This window comes from Camelina sativa, chromosome 14, assembly GCF_030686135.1.
Source record: "Camelina sativa cultivar CO46 ecotype springtype chromosome 14, ASM3068613v1".
Taxonomy (NCBI): Eukaryota; Viridiplantae; Streptophyta; class Magnoliopsida; order Brassicales; family Brassicaceae; genus Camelina; species Camelina sativa.
Genome location: NC_141893.1, coordinates 33,804,966 through 33,823,048, shown reverse-complemented (window position 1 = coordinate 33,823,048; position 18,083 = coordinate 33,804,966). Strand labels below are relative to the sequence as shown.

The window sequence follows — 18,083 nt, the reverse complement described above, 5'->3', positions numbered from 1 at the left end:
ATGCTCATACCAAACTTAAGAAACTCTAAAAATAAAATTATTATATTTGAGGGACCAAAATTTGTCCCTCACCAATGCCCATGCTGTTAGAGATATATCCCTCAGCCGGAAAGTCCTATAAAAAACAATAATTCGTATGCATGGGCTAAAACATACAATATTGTTATCACAATTAATGGAATACACAATACCGCACATAATCCAAAAAACTCTGGTTCTATCCAATCGAATAGAGAGGAACTATAGATCCCGACCCAAAGTACATTGAAAGTTAAATAGGAAGTCGAACTCAAAATAGGTTTTGTCTCTATCCAAAGATCAAAAGATAAATTAGAATGAATCGAAGTTTGACCAAGTCAACTACAAAGGGTTTCGTTAGTTGTTGTTGTGGCCATCACTTCCCACTTCTCCAAGGTCACTAACGACAACATCAAACCCAATATCTTCACCACGCTTTCATTGAATCTTACATCTCTCTATATGGACCAGCTTATTCTTCTTCTTCCTCTTCATTCATTGTTTTCATTTTGTATTTACAATATCGTTGTTCTTATATAGTCTTCCTTGTTATTAAACGACTACTAGCATGTAAACATATGATAATATGAGGTAATGGCGAAAATGACACTGCTTTTGTTTATATACGTACGTGGCCCAGCTATGATATGAGATAGACATATCCACAATTAAAGGGCAAGTTTTTGAGTGTTTATATCTCTAAAATCTATGTAGGGGTGTCAATCGGGATAGCACGGCACGGCCCGGCCCGAAACCCATAAAACCTGCATATGTTTGAGCTCGGTCAGACCCGGTCCGAAATATTTCCGAGCCTATATTTTAAAGCTCGAGCTCAGTCCTACCAGAGCTACAAGGCTTTTCGGGCTTTTTCGGGCTTATCTTACGGATCAATAATTCAGACTTATAAGTTTGTAAAAGCAGTGTTTAAAGATGTACTGTAAAACAAATCAATCAAAATTTTAATAACTTATCTATATTCACTACAACTAACTTAATTTAAAAGAAAAAGTTTAAAACTAAATAAAAATTTATATTTTAACCAAATAAAACAATATATAATTCATATAAAATATCATAGATAAAAATTTTAAAAGTATTAAGCAAGGTTATTAAGTAAATATGAAAAGTAGGATTAGAGTTTTAAACTTTATTTACAATAAATCATTAATCAAATATTGCAATCAAATAAAAATGTTAACAAAAAAGTACAAATATATTTGTTAAACGGCTTTTCGGGCTGGTCCGAGCCTGGTCGGACTAAACCCGAAAAACTCTATAGCCCAAACGGGCTGAGCCCGAAAGACCCGATATTTTCTAGATATATAAATTTAAATCTGAGCTCGGTATTTTTTAGGGCCGGACTGGATCAGCCCACGGACTTTGATCCTAATTGACATGCCTAAATCCATGTAACGACCATTGGCTAATAAATTAATTTATTCACCGATTTTATTAAAAATATAAATTGTGGAATTTAGCAGTAGGGCAAGATGAATGGTCCACGTCTTTGGGCCTTTCAAGATCCAGCTGTTCACACGAATAATTCATTTGATTTACTCGATCGGATTATGTTGTTTTTAAAACGAAGCAAATGTGTCTATGACTACGACAAAATGATTATACAATTGGCGTATTAAAGACGGAGATTACAATGCGATACCATTTTCATATGACCAAGGGAAAAATAATAATCAGAAAAACTGACATGTGTTTCATATAGTATAAACTATTTCCAAATAATTAAACCATTTATCGTAATTTAGAAATGAATCAAATGCATTCTTTAATTGTTGTCTCCTGTTTCATGGCAGCCTTCACACTGTTTATGTATACAGAGCATATAATGCATTATTAAAGGTCTTAAACCAATTTACTAATTAAACCATTTATTTCATTTTTCTTATAACCTGATGAGAATTCTGAAAATTCATGATGATAATAATCTTACAGTTTTTAATACTTGCAAGTTCATATATACTATTATTGTAGTTGTAGTTGTGCATCCAAGATTTATAGTATATGTATGTTAGTGTCTTATATTATTTAATTAATAAATTATATTTCTATTTATCATCTAATATATTTGAGGAAAATATCTTGACATAATAATTCTCAAGGCAAACAACTAAGTTACTAACCCTAGACTTTTTTCATTATCCTCTTATGATTTTTAAAAAAAAACAATAGTATAAAAATGACAGAGAACATCAACTTTTATGTCCTTATTGTTTGTCAAGGCAAAAATATGTGATTCTGCTTTGCAATGATTATTTTACAATAGAGAGTACGTAAAAAATAATTGATTTGAAATGGAAACATATGATTAGAATAATTAAAATATATAGAAGTTGACGGCATGGTGGGCAAATTACTACTTAAACCCACGGGTCTTCCTCCTCGGACACCACCCAAATGATCCCAATAATTATTCTTCTCTCTCCCTCTCTTTATCCTCTCTTTGCTTCTTAATCACGATCCTCTAATCAAATACTAAAACCTAATTAAAATCAAGAGAGAGAGAGGTGATCTATGGAGACGGAAGAAGAGATGAAGGAAAGTAGTATAAGCATGGTGGAAGCACAGTTACCGCCGGGATTCAGATTTCACCCAAAGGACGATGAGCTTGTCTGCGATTACCTGATGAGACGATCGCTTCATCACAGTAATCATCAACCACCTCTCGTATTGATCCAAGTCGATCTCAACAAGTGTGAGCCTTGGGACATCCCTAGTACGTCGTCTTCTTAATTTCATTCATTCTTGCATATCAATCTTTATTAATTATATATATATGGTTGGTTTTATAATATTATGTCCTCATAATAAGTCATAATAAAATATATGAGATATGCTCTTCTTTTGTCTTCGTCGTTTTATTATAGAAACAAAATTTGAAGAAAAAGTTGGATCAATATCGTTCGTCTAAACCACTTTTAAGATGATGTCACCTCATTTATTTTACTTTCATTCAATACAATGTAGTCTAATCTCCATACAATCCTATTCAAACATAACACAATATTGGTCGATATATCTCTCTCTATTATTAATGGATTGGGGTACGATACACATATACATACTTTATAACTTATAGAAAAAAAAGTACGTATATATTACGTAATAATTTTGAAATTTCGAGAGACATATAAAATTATTAATGAGAAGTTGACACTCTTGGCGTTATCCTCAACCAAAATTCTTGAAAAGAAAAAAAAAAAAATTGGATAAAACAAAATAAGATTAGGACAAAGAGACGAAAAAGTCAATTTCTCAATTTGTTTTTTTGTAGGTTTATTAGAATAGTAGCACTTTGAGTGTGACATTTTGCTAAGTTGCAAAAAAAAGTAAAATGCGTTCGGTTTGATCATAATTAGTATTCTTTGTTATTCTCTCCTTTGCTTACGCCTCTAAATGGGTCCTGTGATATTTTTATAGCTTTTCAAATCAAAAGATAAAATTGACCCTTCAACTGCTTGATAATAATACTATTGAATTGAATGCTTAGTCGTCACTCATTTGATGAAGATATTTTTCTTTATCCAAAAACAACAAAATTCACGCAAAATAAAAACAGAAAAAAATAATAATTAAAATCCTAATCATTCACACGCGTTGAATTCCTATTCGTTGTTTTTGGTTGAAGAATCACATGTTTGACATGCTTAGTTCAATTCCCAACGGATGTTTTCTGTATATTGTATTCGTAGTAGCCGATATATTTGAACACTGAATATTTTCAGATAGATTAAAAAAAAAACGAATATTTTCAAGATAGATTAAAAAAAAAAAAACAATTTCTGTTATGTGATTCTAAAATAGTGGCTCTAACATTAATCATATGAGTTCATTTTTATCCTATAATGTATTTAGATACTGTAACTAAAAATGGCTGTGTGTATGATTTTTACAAATGGTCAGAAATGGCATGCGTGGGAGGGAAGGATTGGTATTTCTATAGCCAACGAGATCGTAAATACGCAACCGGGCTGAGAACAAACCGAGCTACGGCCACTGGATACTGGAAAGCCACAGGCAAAGACAGAGCCATTCAAAGAAAAGGTAAGCTTGTTGGGATGAGGAAGACATTGGTGTTTTACCAAGGCCGAGCTCCTCGAGGTCGTAAAACTGATTGGGTCATGCACGAATTTCGTCTCCAAGGATCTTATCAGCCTCCCAATCATTCTCTGACTTCTCCAAAGGTATACCCCCAGTTTATTCCATTTCTTCGTGATCATCACTTCCGAGTAAAGAGTAATTAATATAGTGTTCTCCATGTGTTGTTGAGGGAAACAGGAAGACTGGGTCTTGTGTAGAGTGTTCCACAAGAATACCGAAGGAGTTATCTGCCGAGACACCACGAGCAGCTGTTTTGATGAGACAGCCTCTGCATCTCTTCCTCCTTTGATGGATCCTTACATCAACTTTGACCAAGTAGAACCCTCCTCTTATCTCAGTGATGATCAGCATTTCATCATCAATGAGCACGTACCCTGCTTCTCCAATTTGTCACAGAACCAAACCTTAAACCTAACCAACTCAGTCTCCGAACTCAAGACTCCTTGCAAGAACCCTAACCCCTTGTTTACCTGTGGTTCAGCAGCTACGCTCACAGGCCTCGACTCGTTCTGTTCGTCTGATCAGATGGTTCTCAGAGCTCTTCTAAGTCAGCTCACTAAGATCGATGGAAGCCTCGCGGCTAAAGATTCACAGAATTATGGAGAAGGTAGCTCGGAGAGCCTCTTGACCGACATTGGTATTCCAAGCACTGCTTGGAATTGCTGACAGTGTAACGAGAGTTATTATTGCTATATATATTCATATCCATGATTGGAACAATTCTTCCGGGGGGGGGGGGGGGGGGGGGGGGGAATCATGTGTGCGTATCTGATTGTAAAAACATTTCCTCACTCTTGTACCCAGTAGATTTTCATGTAAAATACCACTTAAGACGTTATACATATATATATATATATATTTCATCTTAGTTCCATTTGAGTCTACCATCAAGGCAAAGACACTGTCATGAACTATGAAACTCTTTGAACATCTCTTCAGCTATTTTGTTTAGTGTTTCATTCGATAGCTTTTGGAGGCCGGTCCTAGCAATAACACCATTGGCATAGTCTGGAGTTGAATGCAGTATCCATCTTTCACTAAAAATTCAAGATAAGAACCGAAAGAGTTTAGAACACTGAAGCAATCTTACCCCATATATAGTGATTGCAACTGCTCATATGTATACTGTACACTACTACTTGGTCGGATCAATCTCCCTCTCAAAATTGGAAAGAATCAACTCAAAATGTGATTTTACACTTTTTGTTTTGGTAAGTGAAGTGATATACACCTATCAGTAGACCGTCCTGGCTTAGTGCTATCACAGTGAGCCCAGCTCAAAATCTCAGAATTCTTGAAAGATAAGCCTTTTACTGGTATCTGATTCAAGAATCATAGAATACGGAAAACGACAGAAATTAGCTAAGGCTTTCACTAGATTGGTATTTCTGCAAACTTTTGTAGATGAACCCAAATACTTTGGCTAGCAGATTAAATTACAGACTGGAAAAGCAAAAAAAATATTACCAAAGACAATGGCTCCTTGAAAGCTAGCATAAGAGAGAAGCATGGTAAAACAGGAATAAGTTGTAGTTTAGGTGCCAAGTCCGGGACTAGACTCAAGTCTGTGTTAGGAAAACAAATAAAAGTGTAGAGATAAATGTGATATAACACTGAAACGGCAACAGTAGGAGAACTGAATTCATGCAAGTCTTACCCAGTGGCGGTGGGAGTCCGGTTACTTGAGTAAATCTTGGAGAAACAATGTTTTTATCTGACGCAACGACTCCATCGAAACGACCCACGTTTTCTCCTTTTGAATCTGTCAACAACCACGGTATCTCTTCTTCCAACCATTCCAGCTTGGCAATACCAGTTCCAAACATACTTTTAACACCTACACAATGTTGATCATGGAGTTGATTACAGAGACTGATGTTTCAGAGGTTTGAGTTAAATCTCTCTAGTCTCTACTACATAAAGATTATAGAAAGTACCAGACTCTTGACACAAGGCCTTAGATATAGAGTTCATGCCAGGAACACCCACATACTTGTTTGCATTCCCTTCCTAGGTATAGTAGACACATTTAAACAAGAAAAGCCTCAAGCTCCAAGATGGATAAATTATTGACTGACTACTTGGGGGATCAATCAATCAATCAATCCTAGTATCGAGTATCTTACAAACGCAGAGGCAGCAACAAGAAATTACACTTGATAGCAGAAAGAGAGATGTTTCAAAGACCTACCTGTTGGAAGCCAAGAAACTTGTTGGATGCGCAATCGAAACTCCCAAAAACTTGATTCCATTCAGAAACAACACCTCTGGACTCCCACTCGTGAACAAGAGCCAATGCATCAGAGTTGCTCACACAGAAAAATGGAGCTCCATGATCGAACATCAACTCCTTCCCATCTTCTCCAATCTCTCTGCACATGATTCAAAAAGCTCAACACTATCCACAAAATAGACAAAATCCCTCTGGGCTATCAAAAGTATAATAATTAGGGAGGAGGGAGGAAAAAGGAACCTTCTTTGAGACATACGTCCACCAGGTCCACGACCCGAGTCGAAGATTGTGACGGAGACGCCATTCCTTGCCAGAGTCGATGCGCACACGGCTCCGGAAACTGCTCCGATATATTGAAAACTTTATTTTCACGAATGGAAACCTAAAATCGAAAATCTAATAATGAAATTGAGAAAAAAAAAACCCCACTTCCGCCGCCGATAATCGCGACCTTCATTGCGACGGCAACGCTGCTCATTTGCTTCCTAATCGCCGGCGAGATTGTTGTAGCTGCCATCGTTTTGCACTCTGCCTCATCCTCCCCAAAAGAACTTAGTCTCGTTTACTATTTTGGCTATGCAACTGCGTCCCGTTTGTTTTTGTTACTAAAAACGACAGCTCGTTACAGTGTTATATAATAATGTAAAACGATTTTCTTTCTTTCTTTTATAAAAACTTTATGAATAATTCTGTTATTATTATTATTAATTTTTTTTTTGTGTCAAAGGCCTTTTATTATAGTATATATATGTGGTCGATTAAAGATTGTTGGTGCTTTTTCATTCATATGCGTTATTGTGCCAGACAAAATGAAGAAGAAGTACATTAATTGGATTTGATTAGAGCACCACAATGGATTAATAAGACCTCGATTTGACCCACTAATTAACAACACAATTGATTTGATTAGAGCACCACAATTAATGAACCCAATTCCATTAATTTCAAGTAAGAAAAACAGATGTTACGAAGAAATTACTTTTTTTTTTTTTCTTGGTCAACAGAAATTACCTAAGATAAGACGGTAGATTTTTTTATTTTTCTCGAGAGAATTATTTTTCTTGGTCAAAAAGATTGGCAAATTATGGTTTATTACGATAGTCGATAGGTCGTTTAAGTACTTTAATTTTGTTGATGAAGAAAAAAAAACCTCCAAATATTATAGTAGTAGTATGAAACTTCCAATTTTTTTTTTTTTTAAGTTTTAAATATTTTTGTAATTGGGCCTCATCATCATGTATTTTTTTTTTTAAAAACGTAAAACAAAACATGACATGGTTTTGGTTTCCTAGTCAAACTAAGTTTATTTATAACTTTTTTTTTGTCAGCTAAATAAATAAAGGGATGTTTGGATATAAAGACAAAACCCAAAACTCATCTTTATGCGTCCATTGTTCCCGTCACAATCGCACGTGTGTGTGTGCTAAGCATCGTCGTCACCAATTCCATCCTTGTAGGGTTGGGTCGTCTCTCTCGCGCTGGCTGTTTTCGGCCTTGGCTCGAACCCCTTAATTTGTTTTACTCTGCTTTCTGACAATCAGCCAAACTCAATATCTGCTCAGGTTTTTTAGGGTTTTTTTCATCTCTTCTTTGTCGTTTGTTTTTTTCTTCTCAATGTCTACGTTAGGGTTGGTTTGATTCGATTCTCTCTCTACCTGTAGCTCTTAAAAGGTTTTGACTTGGCTAGCTAGGCGAGTTAGTTAGTTAGTAAGTTTATTCTCCCATAATAATTATGATGTCATATAATAATTGGGATGGTCCTTGTTTAATTTTGCACTTTTTGTGTGTTCAGGTCAATTAAAGAAGGCTTCACATGCTCTGTTGAAACGATGAATAATAATTATGTTCCTCAGAGCACTGTTGCCGTTCCGGCTCCTAATGTTTGTCCTGTGCAAGAGAAGACCCGCAAGTATCGGAATATTACACGAGCAAAGATGTAAGACATCTTCGTCTCTCTCTCTCTTGTTTTTTATTTCTTAATTTCTTGTCTAATTATGTTTTGATTTTTCTAATTAAACCATGATTGATTGATTGCTCCTCATCCACCTCTACAGTTATGCTATCTTAGTACGCAAGATAAATTCTGCAGCAGGGACTAATGATGTCACGGACCACCAAAAGACTTTGGCTGTTACGTTAGAGAATTTGATCTTTAAGGACGCCAAAACATGGAAGGACTACACCAATCCCAATACTCTTGAAGCCCGCATTTATAAACATTTGAGACTCAATTTTAGACCTGCTGCCGCTACTACTCCATGTAGTTCTGTTGGCATGATGATGAATACTACTCCAAGTCCTCATTCTCTTGGCATGATGAACGGAGGTGCTCTCGGTACTTGTAGCAGCACTACTTTCCAACCCGGAAGCATGCCACCGCAAATTAATTGCACCAGTGGAGGTAACTTTCAGTATTCTAAGCGTGGACTTATATTTTGATCTCTCTCTATGCCTATTTATTTTTTTGACTCTTAATTAAAAAACAGTTTCTGCAGGATTTTCTATTGCGCCTGACATGCAGATGCGTCAATACTCTGCTGGTGCAAGTAACTTTAATCAGCAGATGATGGATCTTTATAGGCCTAATGTGAACCTGTTTACTTCTGGGATGTCTACTCCTCTCATGACTGGCGGCGTGGGATTTAGCAGGAACTGTGTGCCACTTCCTAATGGACCCATGACTTCTCAAGACCTCCTCAACGCTACGCACTTGCCAACTTTATCTCAACCTTTTCTGCAACCTCTTGATCAGTCACACATGCATGATGGAATATACTCATCAATGAGCAACGCTGGTTCTTTCGGGCCAAGTAATCCCTCTCTGTATCCATATCCCTATCCCTATGAAGTTGTTACGTCATCTGGCTCTATGGCAGTTCCGTGGAACCCCAATCCTATGCTTCAGGGAGTTGACGCCACCGTCACAAGTAATCAGTCAAACCTGCAAGGAATGCAACAAACTCCATTGCCAAAACGTCAGCTACATCATCCGCTGTGGAAGAATAATCAAGATGAATTGGCTCAGGCGAGTCAACAAGTCTTAAGTCATGGGTTTCACCCGCAAGTTCGTGATATTGATCCCCAATTAGGAGTACAACATCCCCAAAAGATTTACCCTGGTCAACTCCAGAAGCAAGATCCTTTACTTGACAAGGATGCTTATCTGACTCAGCAAGCTATGGGTACTTTAGCTGCTGCTCCTGTCATTAATGGACCAAGATTGGATTCATACAAAGAAGAAGCTCTTCACAGAGGGGCTACTACAAATGGATTCAAACCGTCCAAGTTGCAGTGCCAACGGACTGCTGTTAAAGACCACTATATTGGCGCTCAAAGTGCTCCTGTCATTAATACACCAAGCTTGGATTCATACAAAGAAGAAGCTCTTCACATAAGGTCTACAACAAATGGATTCAAACCGTCCAAGTTGCAGTGCCAACAGACTGCTGTTAAAAAAGACCACTATATTGGTCCTCAAAGTGCACCTGTCCATGGTAGTCGTCAGATGAATTCTCCTGCATCTTTCCAACCACATCCTCAACAAAAGCAGGCGGCATCATCAGTCCCGGTTCAGAGGCAGCAGCCTTCTCTACAGAAATCAACAGGGATATCGGAAAACAATTATAATGGACAGAGAGAAGATACTGGGGTAAAGTTATGCCAAAGTACTCCGATGCAGCCTGAACCTGTTCATCCTTTCTCATCTCCAGTACCGCCTAGTAACACAGTTGAGAGGAAACGTCTTGATGATGGAAGCGGTACATTAAGTAAAGAGGTAAACGGGAATTGTGGTCAAACGTATTTGAACGAGAGGCGGTGGCTTACGTATATGTTACATGTACGTAAATGCAAGGCAAGAAAAGGTAAGTGTGTGAGCAAGTTTTGCTTCGAAGCCAAAAAGATGTGGAAACATATAAGCTGCTGCAAGGTCCCTGATTGCACATACAGATATTGTCTTCCAACTCGGAAATTGCTTCATCATTACAATGAGTGCGGGAAAAAATCGTGCCCTCTCTGTGGACCTGTCAAAAGCTACTATGAAAAGAACAAAGACACAAGTGTACCGCTCCGTAAAGCTAAGTGTTCAAAACGTCAACCCAAGAAATCCTCAACATCCAGGAAACCAAATAAAAAAAGAGGTGCTGAAGCTTCATCTGTTGATGCTGATCTGAAACCCTCAATGAAGCGCCTGAAATTACAGCAACCACCCTCCCAAAATGCCACTCCCGAGACAGGATGTGCTGTTGTTGTCTGTAGACCTGATTCCTCATTGAGTATGCCTATGGATAAAGATGCTTTGAAACCTGACAAAACTGATCAGGTTATGCCTATGGACACATGTGTTCCTAAAACTTGTGGGATTCCCGTTACCCGGGAGCTGGAGAAGCTTGTTTCTGAAGATACTCCCAAGGGTAAAAATTGCGGTGGTTTTACAGAGGATGAAAAAACTAGTTGCTTACTGGCACAAGGGAAACCCAAATGTATGAAGAATGAAGTAATAAGCGCATCAAAGGAACAGAATGTGAAACAGTCTGTGGACGTTGCGAATGCTTCCAAAATGGAAATCTCCTCACTCGTTGAGTTATTCACTCCAGAGCAAGTAAAGGGGCATATCCGCAGTCTTCGTCAGTGGGTAGGCCAGGTAAACAGTCACATTCTAAAACTTGAGTTCTTGTATCATTGGGTTTCGCCAATATACATAGTTTCTTCTCTTGTTCTGTTGGTGCATCCTTTTTAAAGTAACTAAATTTCTTTCTTTTCAGAGTAAAACGAAGGCAGAAAAAAACAAAGCAATGGGGTGCTCCATGTCTGTGAATTCTTGCCAGTTGTGTGCTGTTGAGAGGCTTGTATTCGAGCCAATACCTATTTACTGCTCGCCGTGTGGTGTACGCATCAAGAAAAATGCCTTGCACTATAGTGTTGCGGCTGGCGAGTCAAAGCATTATGTCTGTGCACCTTGCTACAATGAAGCGCGCGAAAACTTGGTTTCTCTCGATGGAACTTGTATACCGAAAGCAAAGCTTGAGAAAAAGAAAAATGATGAACAAGTTGGAGAAGGGGTATGTATCATCATCACATTTATGACGATTACTAAAATTTGCTTCTTATTTTTATTATTTTTATTTTTTTTGTATCCACGTCTGAACCAATGGTTTTATATGTGCAGTGGGTTCAATGTGACAAGTGTGAAGCCTGGCAGCATCAAATTTGTGCTTTGTTCAACAGCCGAAGAAATCATGGCGAAGCCACCAAGTACACTTGCCCTAATTGCTATATACAAGAGGTGGAACGAGGCGAAAGAAGACCATTACCACCCAGTGCCATTCCAGGGGCAAACAAATTACCAGTTACTGCTCTTAGCAACCATATAGAGGAGCGCTTATTCAAAAAGTTGAAGGAGGAAAGACAAGAGAGGGCTAGTCTTCAAGGAAAAAGTTTCCAGGAGGTGATCTCTCTTACTCTATAACTCTTGCCTAATCTGAAGGCATCCTATATATTCCTTATGCCGCTTTAATTATGTCGAAGTTATATTTACAAAACAATTATAATCATACACCTTTATTACTGATATGTCAGGTCCCTGGAGCGGAATCACTTACTGTCAGAGTTGTGGCATCGGTTGACAGAGTATTAGAAGTAAAGGAACGTTTCCTTGAGATTTTCCGAGAAGATAATTATCCTTCTGAATTCCCTTATAAGTCCAAGGTAACAATGTGTTCATTAATTGCTTCTTATTCTTTTTTTTTATGATGCTTGTTTGGCACTTACAGATCTCTTTATATATTTCAGGTCGTTTTGTTGTTTCAGAAGATTGAGAATGTAGAAGTATGCTTATTTGGCATGTTCGTCCAAGAATTTGGAGCAAAATCTGGACCTCCAAATCAGCGGCGGGTCTACCTTTCGTATCTGGACTCAGTAAAGTATTTCAGACCTGAGGTTCGAACAGTGTCCGGAGAAGCCCTCCGCACGTTTGTGTACCATGAAATTCTGGTAAGCCACTTTTCCTCTGTTCCCACAGCTTCTTTTAGGTTTTGCTTCACGAGCCTTAATTATCTCTTGGACTTGTTCCCATTTTGCAGATTGGTTATCTCGATTATTGTAAGAAACGTGGTTTTACAAGCTGCTATATCTGGGCATGCCCCCCACTTAAGGGTGAAGATTACATTCTTTATTGTCATCCTGAAATCCAGAAGACGCCAAAGACTGACAAACTAAGGGAATGGTATGAGACCTGACCGTTTTTGTTTTTAATTACTTGTTTGTCAAGTTTTATGTAGATTTTGTTGTTGGCACTTACCACATTCCTACCCTTTTCATCAGGTATTTAGCAATGTTAAGGAAAGCTTCAAAAGAAGGTGTGGTCGTCGAATGCACAAACCTCTACGATCATTTCTTTGTCCAGTCTGGCGAATGCAGAGCTACTGTGACTGCTGCAAGGTTGCCATATTTTGATGGAGACTACTGGCCAGGTGCTGCGGAGGATTTGATAGGTCAAATGAGCCAAGAAGATGATGGTACGAATTTAAACAGAAAAGGATCTACCAAAAATGTCATATCGAAACGAGGTCTTAGAGCTTTTGGCCAGTTGGACCTTTCTGTTAATGCCTCAAAGGATCGACTGATGATGCAAAAAGTAACTTCTCTCATTCTCTATATATGCCACTAATGCTTCCTCTAGTATCGTCTGTAGCTCATGTTTTATTAATTTGTTCTGTTTTGTGTAGCTCGGTGAGACCATTTGTCCGATGAAGGAAGATTTTATAATGGTGCATCTGCAACATTGCTGCAAGCATTGTACCACTCTCATGGTATCTGGAAACCGGTGGGTGTGCAATCAGTGCAAGAATTTTCAGATATGTGACAAGTAAGATCTCATCATCTATATATGATCACATGTATTCAGGTTATCTAGTACTTCAAACTGTTCAATTAAACCACTGTCTTTCAACCGCAGGTGTAATGAAGTGGAACAGAACCGCATAGATAAAGAGAGACATCCGATAAATCAGAAAGAGAAACACTCGCTGTTTCCTGTAAGTTTCTTTGGTGGTTAGAGCTTCAAAAGCATCATTCTATCTCTTTTTCTTTGTATCTTTGAAACTAACAAGGTGTGGATCTTTGCAGGTGGCCATCGAAGACGTTCCCGCAGAGATTAAGGACAAAGATGACAACCTCGAGAGCGAGTTCTTTGATAACAGACAAGCTTTCCTGAATCTTTGCCAAGGAAACAACTATCAGTACGACACTCTAAGGCGGGCGAAACATTCCTCCATGATGATTCTCTATCATCTTCACAACCCTACTGCCCCTGCATTTGCGACGTTTTGCACCATCTGCCAAGAAGAAATTGAAAACTCTCAGGGCTGGCACTGTGAAGTTTGTCCAAGCTTTGATGTCTGCAGTGCCTGTTACTCCAAGGCCCCTATCAACCATCCACATAAACTGATAAGTCGTTCATCTTCTGCGGATACTAGTGTTGTACAACACAACGGGCAAACTAATCACAGTTATCAAGCCGATCACGAGAAGGTATTTTCTTATTAAGCCATATTACCCTATATTTAGACTGTTTCTGTGTGTGTAGCTGCTAGAAACAGAGCAAATGAATCTCGGTTTGTTGGTATTTTCAGTTAAAAGAACTGCTGGTACATGCAGTTGCATGCCGCTGCTCTACAACACTGTGCCAGTATCAACATTGTAGTATGATGAGGAATCTCTTCAGACATTGTTTGACATGTAAGACTGCTCCTGGAGATTGCCCATATTGTATGAAATTATGGAGAACCATCAACCTCCATGCCGGCAGTTGCAGAGATTCCCAGTGCACTGTCCCCAGATGCAGGTACATATATATGTATATATAGAGAGAGTGATTTTCACATGCTTTTACACTTGTTATATATATATATAATTAATATATAGATGGCTAACCTGTCGGTGTTTCATTGTAACAGAGATTTGAGAGCGAAAAGTAGTAGGCAGCAGCACCAGTCAGACAAAAGGCGTAGAACTGCTGTAATGGAGATGATGCGGGAAAGGGCCGCTGAAGCCACCCGCACTGGCTTACTCATCTGAGAAAATGACTTGCTCGCTGCGCATCCTCAACAACATCTATGGACTATTTGTGTAAATTAAAGGAAGACTATGAAGCCAAAGGAGGAGTTTAAAATTTTACGTCTCTTCAGCAGCTGCTTACTATAGGTTAGGATTAGAGGAGGTAGATAGGATTGGGAAGGAAGGTATACATATATGCCAAATATAACATGCATGTAGTAGGTCGTGGTGGATCTTTTCTTTAATTTTTCTTTCAACATTCTTTATATTGGATGCAAAATTCCATCTTATATAACTTGTTAGATTGATTCTTTTGTAAATAACTAAAGGAATTTGGCAGTATATTTCTCTCATTGGATCATATAGTAACGATTGGTTGGTTATTCGAAGATGGTTTCTTGTCTTCTGAGTTACCATTCTTCTTCCCTGCACAAAAAAAAAAAAAAACAAAGATGATCATATATGAAGCAGCAGCAGTTACCGTCTTTTTTACTTGTGCAAAAAAAGAAAGGACATCTTCAAAGACAATTAGTTGAAATAATTTCTGTGAGAATCAATTGATTGAGTTAGTGTACACCTGCCTGCAAGTGGCTGTTAACTTTATTATATATGGTAAAACTCTCTCAACATTCATCAGTTTCATAACAGCCTTAGGAGCCTCTACATATCACAAACAAAAACAACACCTGCTTAGATCTATAGGAGATAAGTATATATCAATAGACCTTAGGGATCTACTTGTAATTCTTATTAAACCCTAGACTTTCCTTATACTATATATATGTGTATAATTCATTCTCAATAAAATAAGAAACACTCACAACCTATATGGTAGCAGAGCAATAGATCAAAATAACCCTAAATTTTTTCTAAACACATATCAACGCCGCCACCCACGATGACTACCTCCGGTAACGTCTCTCCATCGACGGGTGAAGTCATCACGACTGCAACCACTTCCCTCTTCATTGTCAACACTGGCAATGTAACCAAACTTAACGATACCAACTACGTGATGTGGAGCCTTCAGATCCATGCTTTGGTTGATGGTTATGAGCTTGCTGGATACCTCGATGGATCCACAACTGCTCCTCCTCCTATGGTGACGACCGGAACCACCTCTACCCCGAATCCGGACTTCGTCATCTGGAAACGCCAAGATCGCCTCCTGTTTAGTGCCTTGCTTGGTGCTATGTCTCCCTCTGTTCAACCTTTGGTCTCACGTGCCACCACAGCTGCTGAAGTTTAGGAAACACTTGCATCTACCTTTGCCAAACCAAGCCGCGGACATGTTCAAGGCATTCGCACTCAACTCAAGGTATGGACCAAGGGGAATAAAACCATAGATGAATATGTTCGTGGTCTTGTTATACGCTTTGATGAACTTGCTGCTCTTGGTAAACCTATGGATCATGAGGATCAAATCGAAAAGATACTTGAAGGTCTTCCCGAAGACTTCAAGCCTGTTGTCGACCAGATTGAGAGCAAGGACTCTCCACCAACCATCTCCGATGTTCATGAGCGATTGTGTAATCGTGAAGCCAAGCTCCTTGCTGTTGCTGCTGCCACTCTAACTCCGTTTCCAGTGTCTGCTAATATCGCTCAAAACCGTCCGAACAACAACAACAGACACAACAACAACAACAACAACCGTTTTTGATCTCAGCCACAGATTCTCCAACAACAACAACAACAATTAGCAACCCTCTCACGGCAACAACAACTACAACACCAACAACCGGTCTTCCAGGCCCTACTTGGGCAAGTGTCAGCTATGCCACACACACGGACATAGCGCTTGGCGCTGTCCTCAACTTCTCTCCATGCAGTCTGCTACTTCTATCAACTCCAGTCCGTTTACTCCTTGGAAACCTCGTGCCAATATGGCCGCTGTTGTAGACTCCGGAGCCACACATCATATCACTGCCGACCTCAACAATCTTTCCTTGCACCAACCCTACAATGGTGGTGAAGATCTGACCATTGTCGATGGCTCTACAATGCCTATTACTCATACTGGTTCCATGCTCCTTCCTACTCAAACTCGATCTTTAAATTTGGATAAAGTCTTATGCGTTCCTGATATACATCAAAGTCTTATCTCTGTCTATCGACTATGTAACGATAACCAAGTCTCTGTTCATTTCTTTCCTGCCTTCTTTCAGGTGAAGGATCTGACTACGGGGGTCCCATTACTCCAAGGCAAAACTGACAAAGAGCTGTATGTGTGGCCGCTGACATAACCGATGGCTATGGCCATGTTATCCTCATCCGGTCCAAGAACAAGTCTCCTCTCGTGGCATTCACGATTGGGTCACCCTTCTCCTCCGATTCTAAACACTATTGTTGCTACTTTTTCTCTTCCCGTTGTTTCTTCTACTTCAAAACACTTATCTTGCTCAGATTGTCTTATTAATAAAAGTCACAAATTACCTTTTACACAATCTTCTAGCACCTCCACACGCCCTCTTGAATTTTTTTTCTCGGATGTATGGACCTCCCCAATCCTTTCCACTCAAAACTACAAATACTATCTTGTTCTTGTTGATCACTACACTCGATATACATGGTTGTATCCTCTCCAATGAAAATCTGATGTCAAGGCAGTGTTCTCTACATTCAAGGCTCTTGTTGAGAATCGATTTCACACACGAATTGGAAATTTGTTTTCTGATAATGGGGGCGAGTTCATTGCTCTAAGGCAACTTCTCTCTACTCATGGTATCACTCATCTCACTTCCCCGCCTCATACTCCGGAACATAACGGTTTATCTGAGAGAAAACATCGCCACATATTGGAGACCAGTCTCACACTCATGTCCACGGCAAACTTACCAAAGGATCATTGGCCATATGCCTTTGCCACGGCGGTCTATCTTATCAACCGAATGCCCACACCTGTTCTTGGTCTCCAATCACCATTTCAGAAGCTCTTTCAAACATCTCCCAACTATGAAAATGTTAGTTTAAGCGGAAGTAAATATATTAGATTGAAAAGAGAGAAGAGTTTAGTCGACAAAGAGAATGGAGAGAAACTTATATTCCATTAGTGTGTGTAATACAATGTCGGCTAGAGCCTTTAAATAGTGAAAGAAAACTAGGGCTACACCCTTTACACAATACAACATATCGATAGGGACATAAGGAAAGAGAGATGTTAGGTCCCGATGTAGATAGCGACATATCGTTGGTTTCCTTAAGTGAAACCAACATGTGATATTATTTGATCTCTCTCTCTTAACGGCTATGAATAGATTCTCGATCCTTCTCTTGGGCCATATATGGTAAGGCCTCACCTTTACTTCATGTAACAAGATAGAACTCGGGCTTATTCCACATGTGTACGGACGATCATACGGACACCACCTTGACATGATCAATCACGGTCAATACTCCCCCTCAAGCTTAGCCAAGTGAAATGACTAAGCCTAGAACCCGTGAAGCATCACCTCATTAAAAACCTTAACATAGAAAACCTCATGGGACAAAACTATGTTTAAGGGAAAAAGAGTGTGATACCCACGAGTTAGGCGAGCCTATCTTGGACGCGTGGGATCTGCGAGCCCAAGTTTGCCATAGATGTATTCACAAACTTGAGGACTTGCAGCGTTGGTGAAGATTTCTGCCAACTGATCTTTACTTGGAGTGTGACATGGTAAGA

At 38.9% G+C, this 18,083-nt stretch overlaps 3 protein-coding genes across 4 annotated transcripts; 2 read left to right on the top strand and 1 right to left on the bottom strand.

The window, feature by feature from the left end:
* The first annotated feature begins 2,417 nt into the window (after positions 1-2,417).
* LOC104743042 (NAC domain-containing protein 21/22) lies at positions 2,418-5,008 on the top strand. The gene is made up of 3 exons (XM_010464167.2): positions 2,418-2,749; positions 3,937-4,217; positions 4,312-5,008. Exons 1-3 carry the CDS (start codon positions 2,548-2,550, stop codon positions 4,798-4,800), a joined length of 972 nt encoding a protein of 323 aa, XP_010462469.1. The 5' UTR covers positions 2,418-2,547; the 3' UTR covers positions 4,801-5,008.
* On the bottom strand, positions 4,937-6,975 carry LOC104743043 (uncharacterized). Of its 2 annotated transcripts, XM_010464168.3 has the most exons (8): positions 6,797-6,975; positions 6,608-6,707; positions 6,326-6,506; positions 6,072-6,144; positions 5,792-5,971; positions 5,602-5,699; positions 5,366-5,454; positions 4,937-5,171 (listed from the first exon to the last, which is right to left on the bottom strand). In XM_010464168.3, the coding sequence occupies exons 1-8, from the start codon at positions 6,882-6,884 to the stop codon at positions 5,039-5,041; spliced, it is 942 nt and encodes a 313-aa protein (XP_010462470.1). In that variant the 5' UTR covers positions 6,885-6,975; the 3' UTR covers positions 4,937-5,038. The 2 variants fall into 2 exon arrangements, with proteins under 2 accessions (XP_010462470.1, XP_087341979.1); XM_087485853.1 differs by lacking the exon at positions 6,072-6,144 and having other exon boundaries at positions 5,011-5,171; positions 6,797-6,912.
* A 778-nt stretch (positions 6,976-7,753) lies between these two features.
* On the top strand, positions 7,754-14,805 carry LOC104744186 (histone acetyltransferase HAC4-like). Its single transcript, XM_087483710.1, has 16 exons — positions 7,754-7,929; positions 8,029-8,074; positions 8,160-8,303; positions 8,422-8,768; positions 8,854-11,009; positions 11,131-11,427; positions 11,535-11,813; positions 11,945-12,073; positions 12,158-12,358; positions 12,448-12,590; positions 12,689-13,001; positions 13,093-13,232; positions 13,323-13,401; positions 13,493-13,897; positions 13,999-14,210; positions 14,323-14,805. Exons 3-16 carry the CDS (start codon positions 8,197-8,199, stop codon positions 14,441-14,443), a joined length of 4,929 nt encoding a protein of 1,642 aa, XP_087339836.1. The 5' UTR covers positions 7,754-7,929; positions 8,029-8,074; positions 8,160-8,196; the 3' UTR covers positions 14,444-14,805.
* Positions 14,806-18,083: the final 3,278 nt, after the last annotated feature.

Excerpts from the sequence above, each read along its gene's own strand:
- LOC104743042 (XM_010464167.2), top strand. The coding sequence starts at position 2,548 with ATGGAGACGGAAGAAGAGATGAAGGAAAGTAGTATAAGCATGGTGGAA. Across the intron at positions 2,750-3,936 it reads TGAGCCTTGGGACATCCCTA|AAATGGCATGCGTGGGAGGG; the intron begins GTACGTCGTCTT and ends ACAAATGGTCAG. Across the intron at positions 4,218-4,311 it reads ATTCTCTGACTTCTCCAAAG|GAAGACTGGGTCTTGTGTAG; the intron begins GTATACCCCCAG and ends TGAGGGAAACAG.
- LOC104743043 (XM_010464168.3), bottom strand. The coding sequence starts at position 6,884 with ATGGCAGCTACAACAATCTCGCCGGCGATTAGGAAGCAAATGAGCAGC. Across the intron at positions 5,700-5,791 it reads CGGACTCCCACCGCCACTGG|ACTTGAGTCTAGTCCCGGAC; the intron begins GTAAGACTTGCA and ends TTCCTAACACAG. Across the intron at positions 5,172-5,365 it reads CCAGGACGGTCTACTGATAG|TGAAAGATGGATACTGCATT; the intron begins GTGTATATCACT and ends TTGAATTTTTAG.
- LOC104744186 (XM_087483710.1), top strand. The coding sequence starts at position 8,197 with ATGAATAATAATTATGTTCCTCAGAGCACTGTTGCCGTTCCGGCTCCT. Across the intron at positions 11,428-11,534 it reads ATGAACAAGTTGGAGAAGGG|TGGGTTCAATGTGACAAGTG; the intron begins GTATGTATCATC and ends TTATATGTGCAG. Across the intron at positions 13,002-13,092 it reads ATCGACTGATGATGCAAAAA|CTCGGTGAGACCATTTGTCC; the intron begins GTAACTTCTCTC and ends TGTTTTGTGTAG.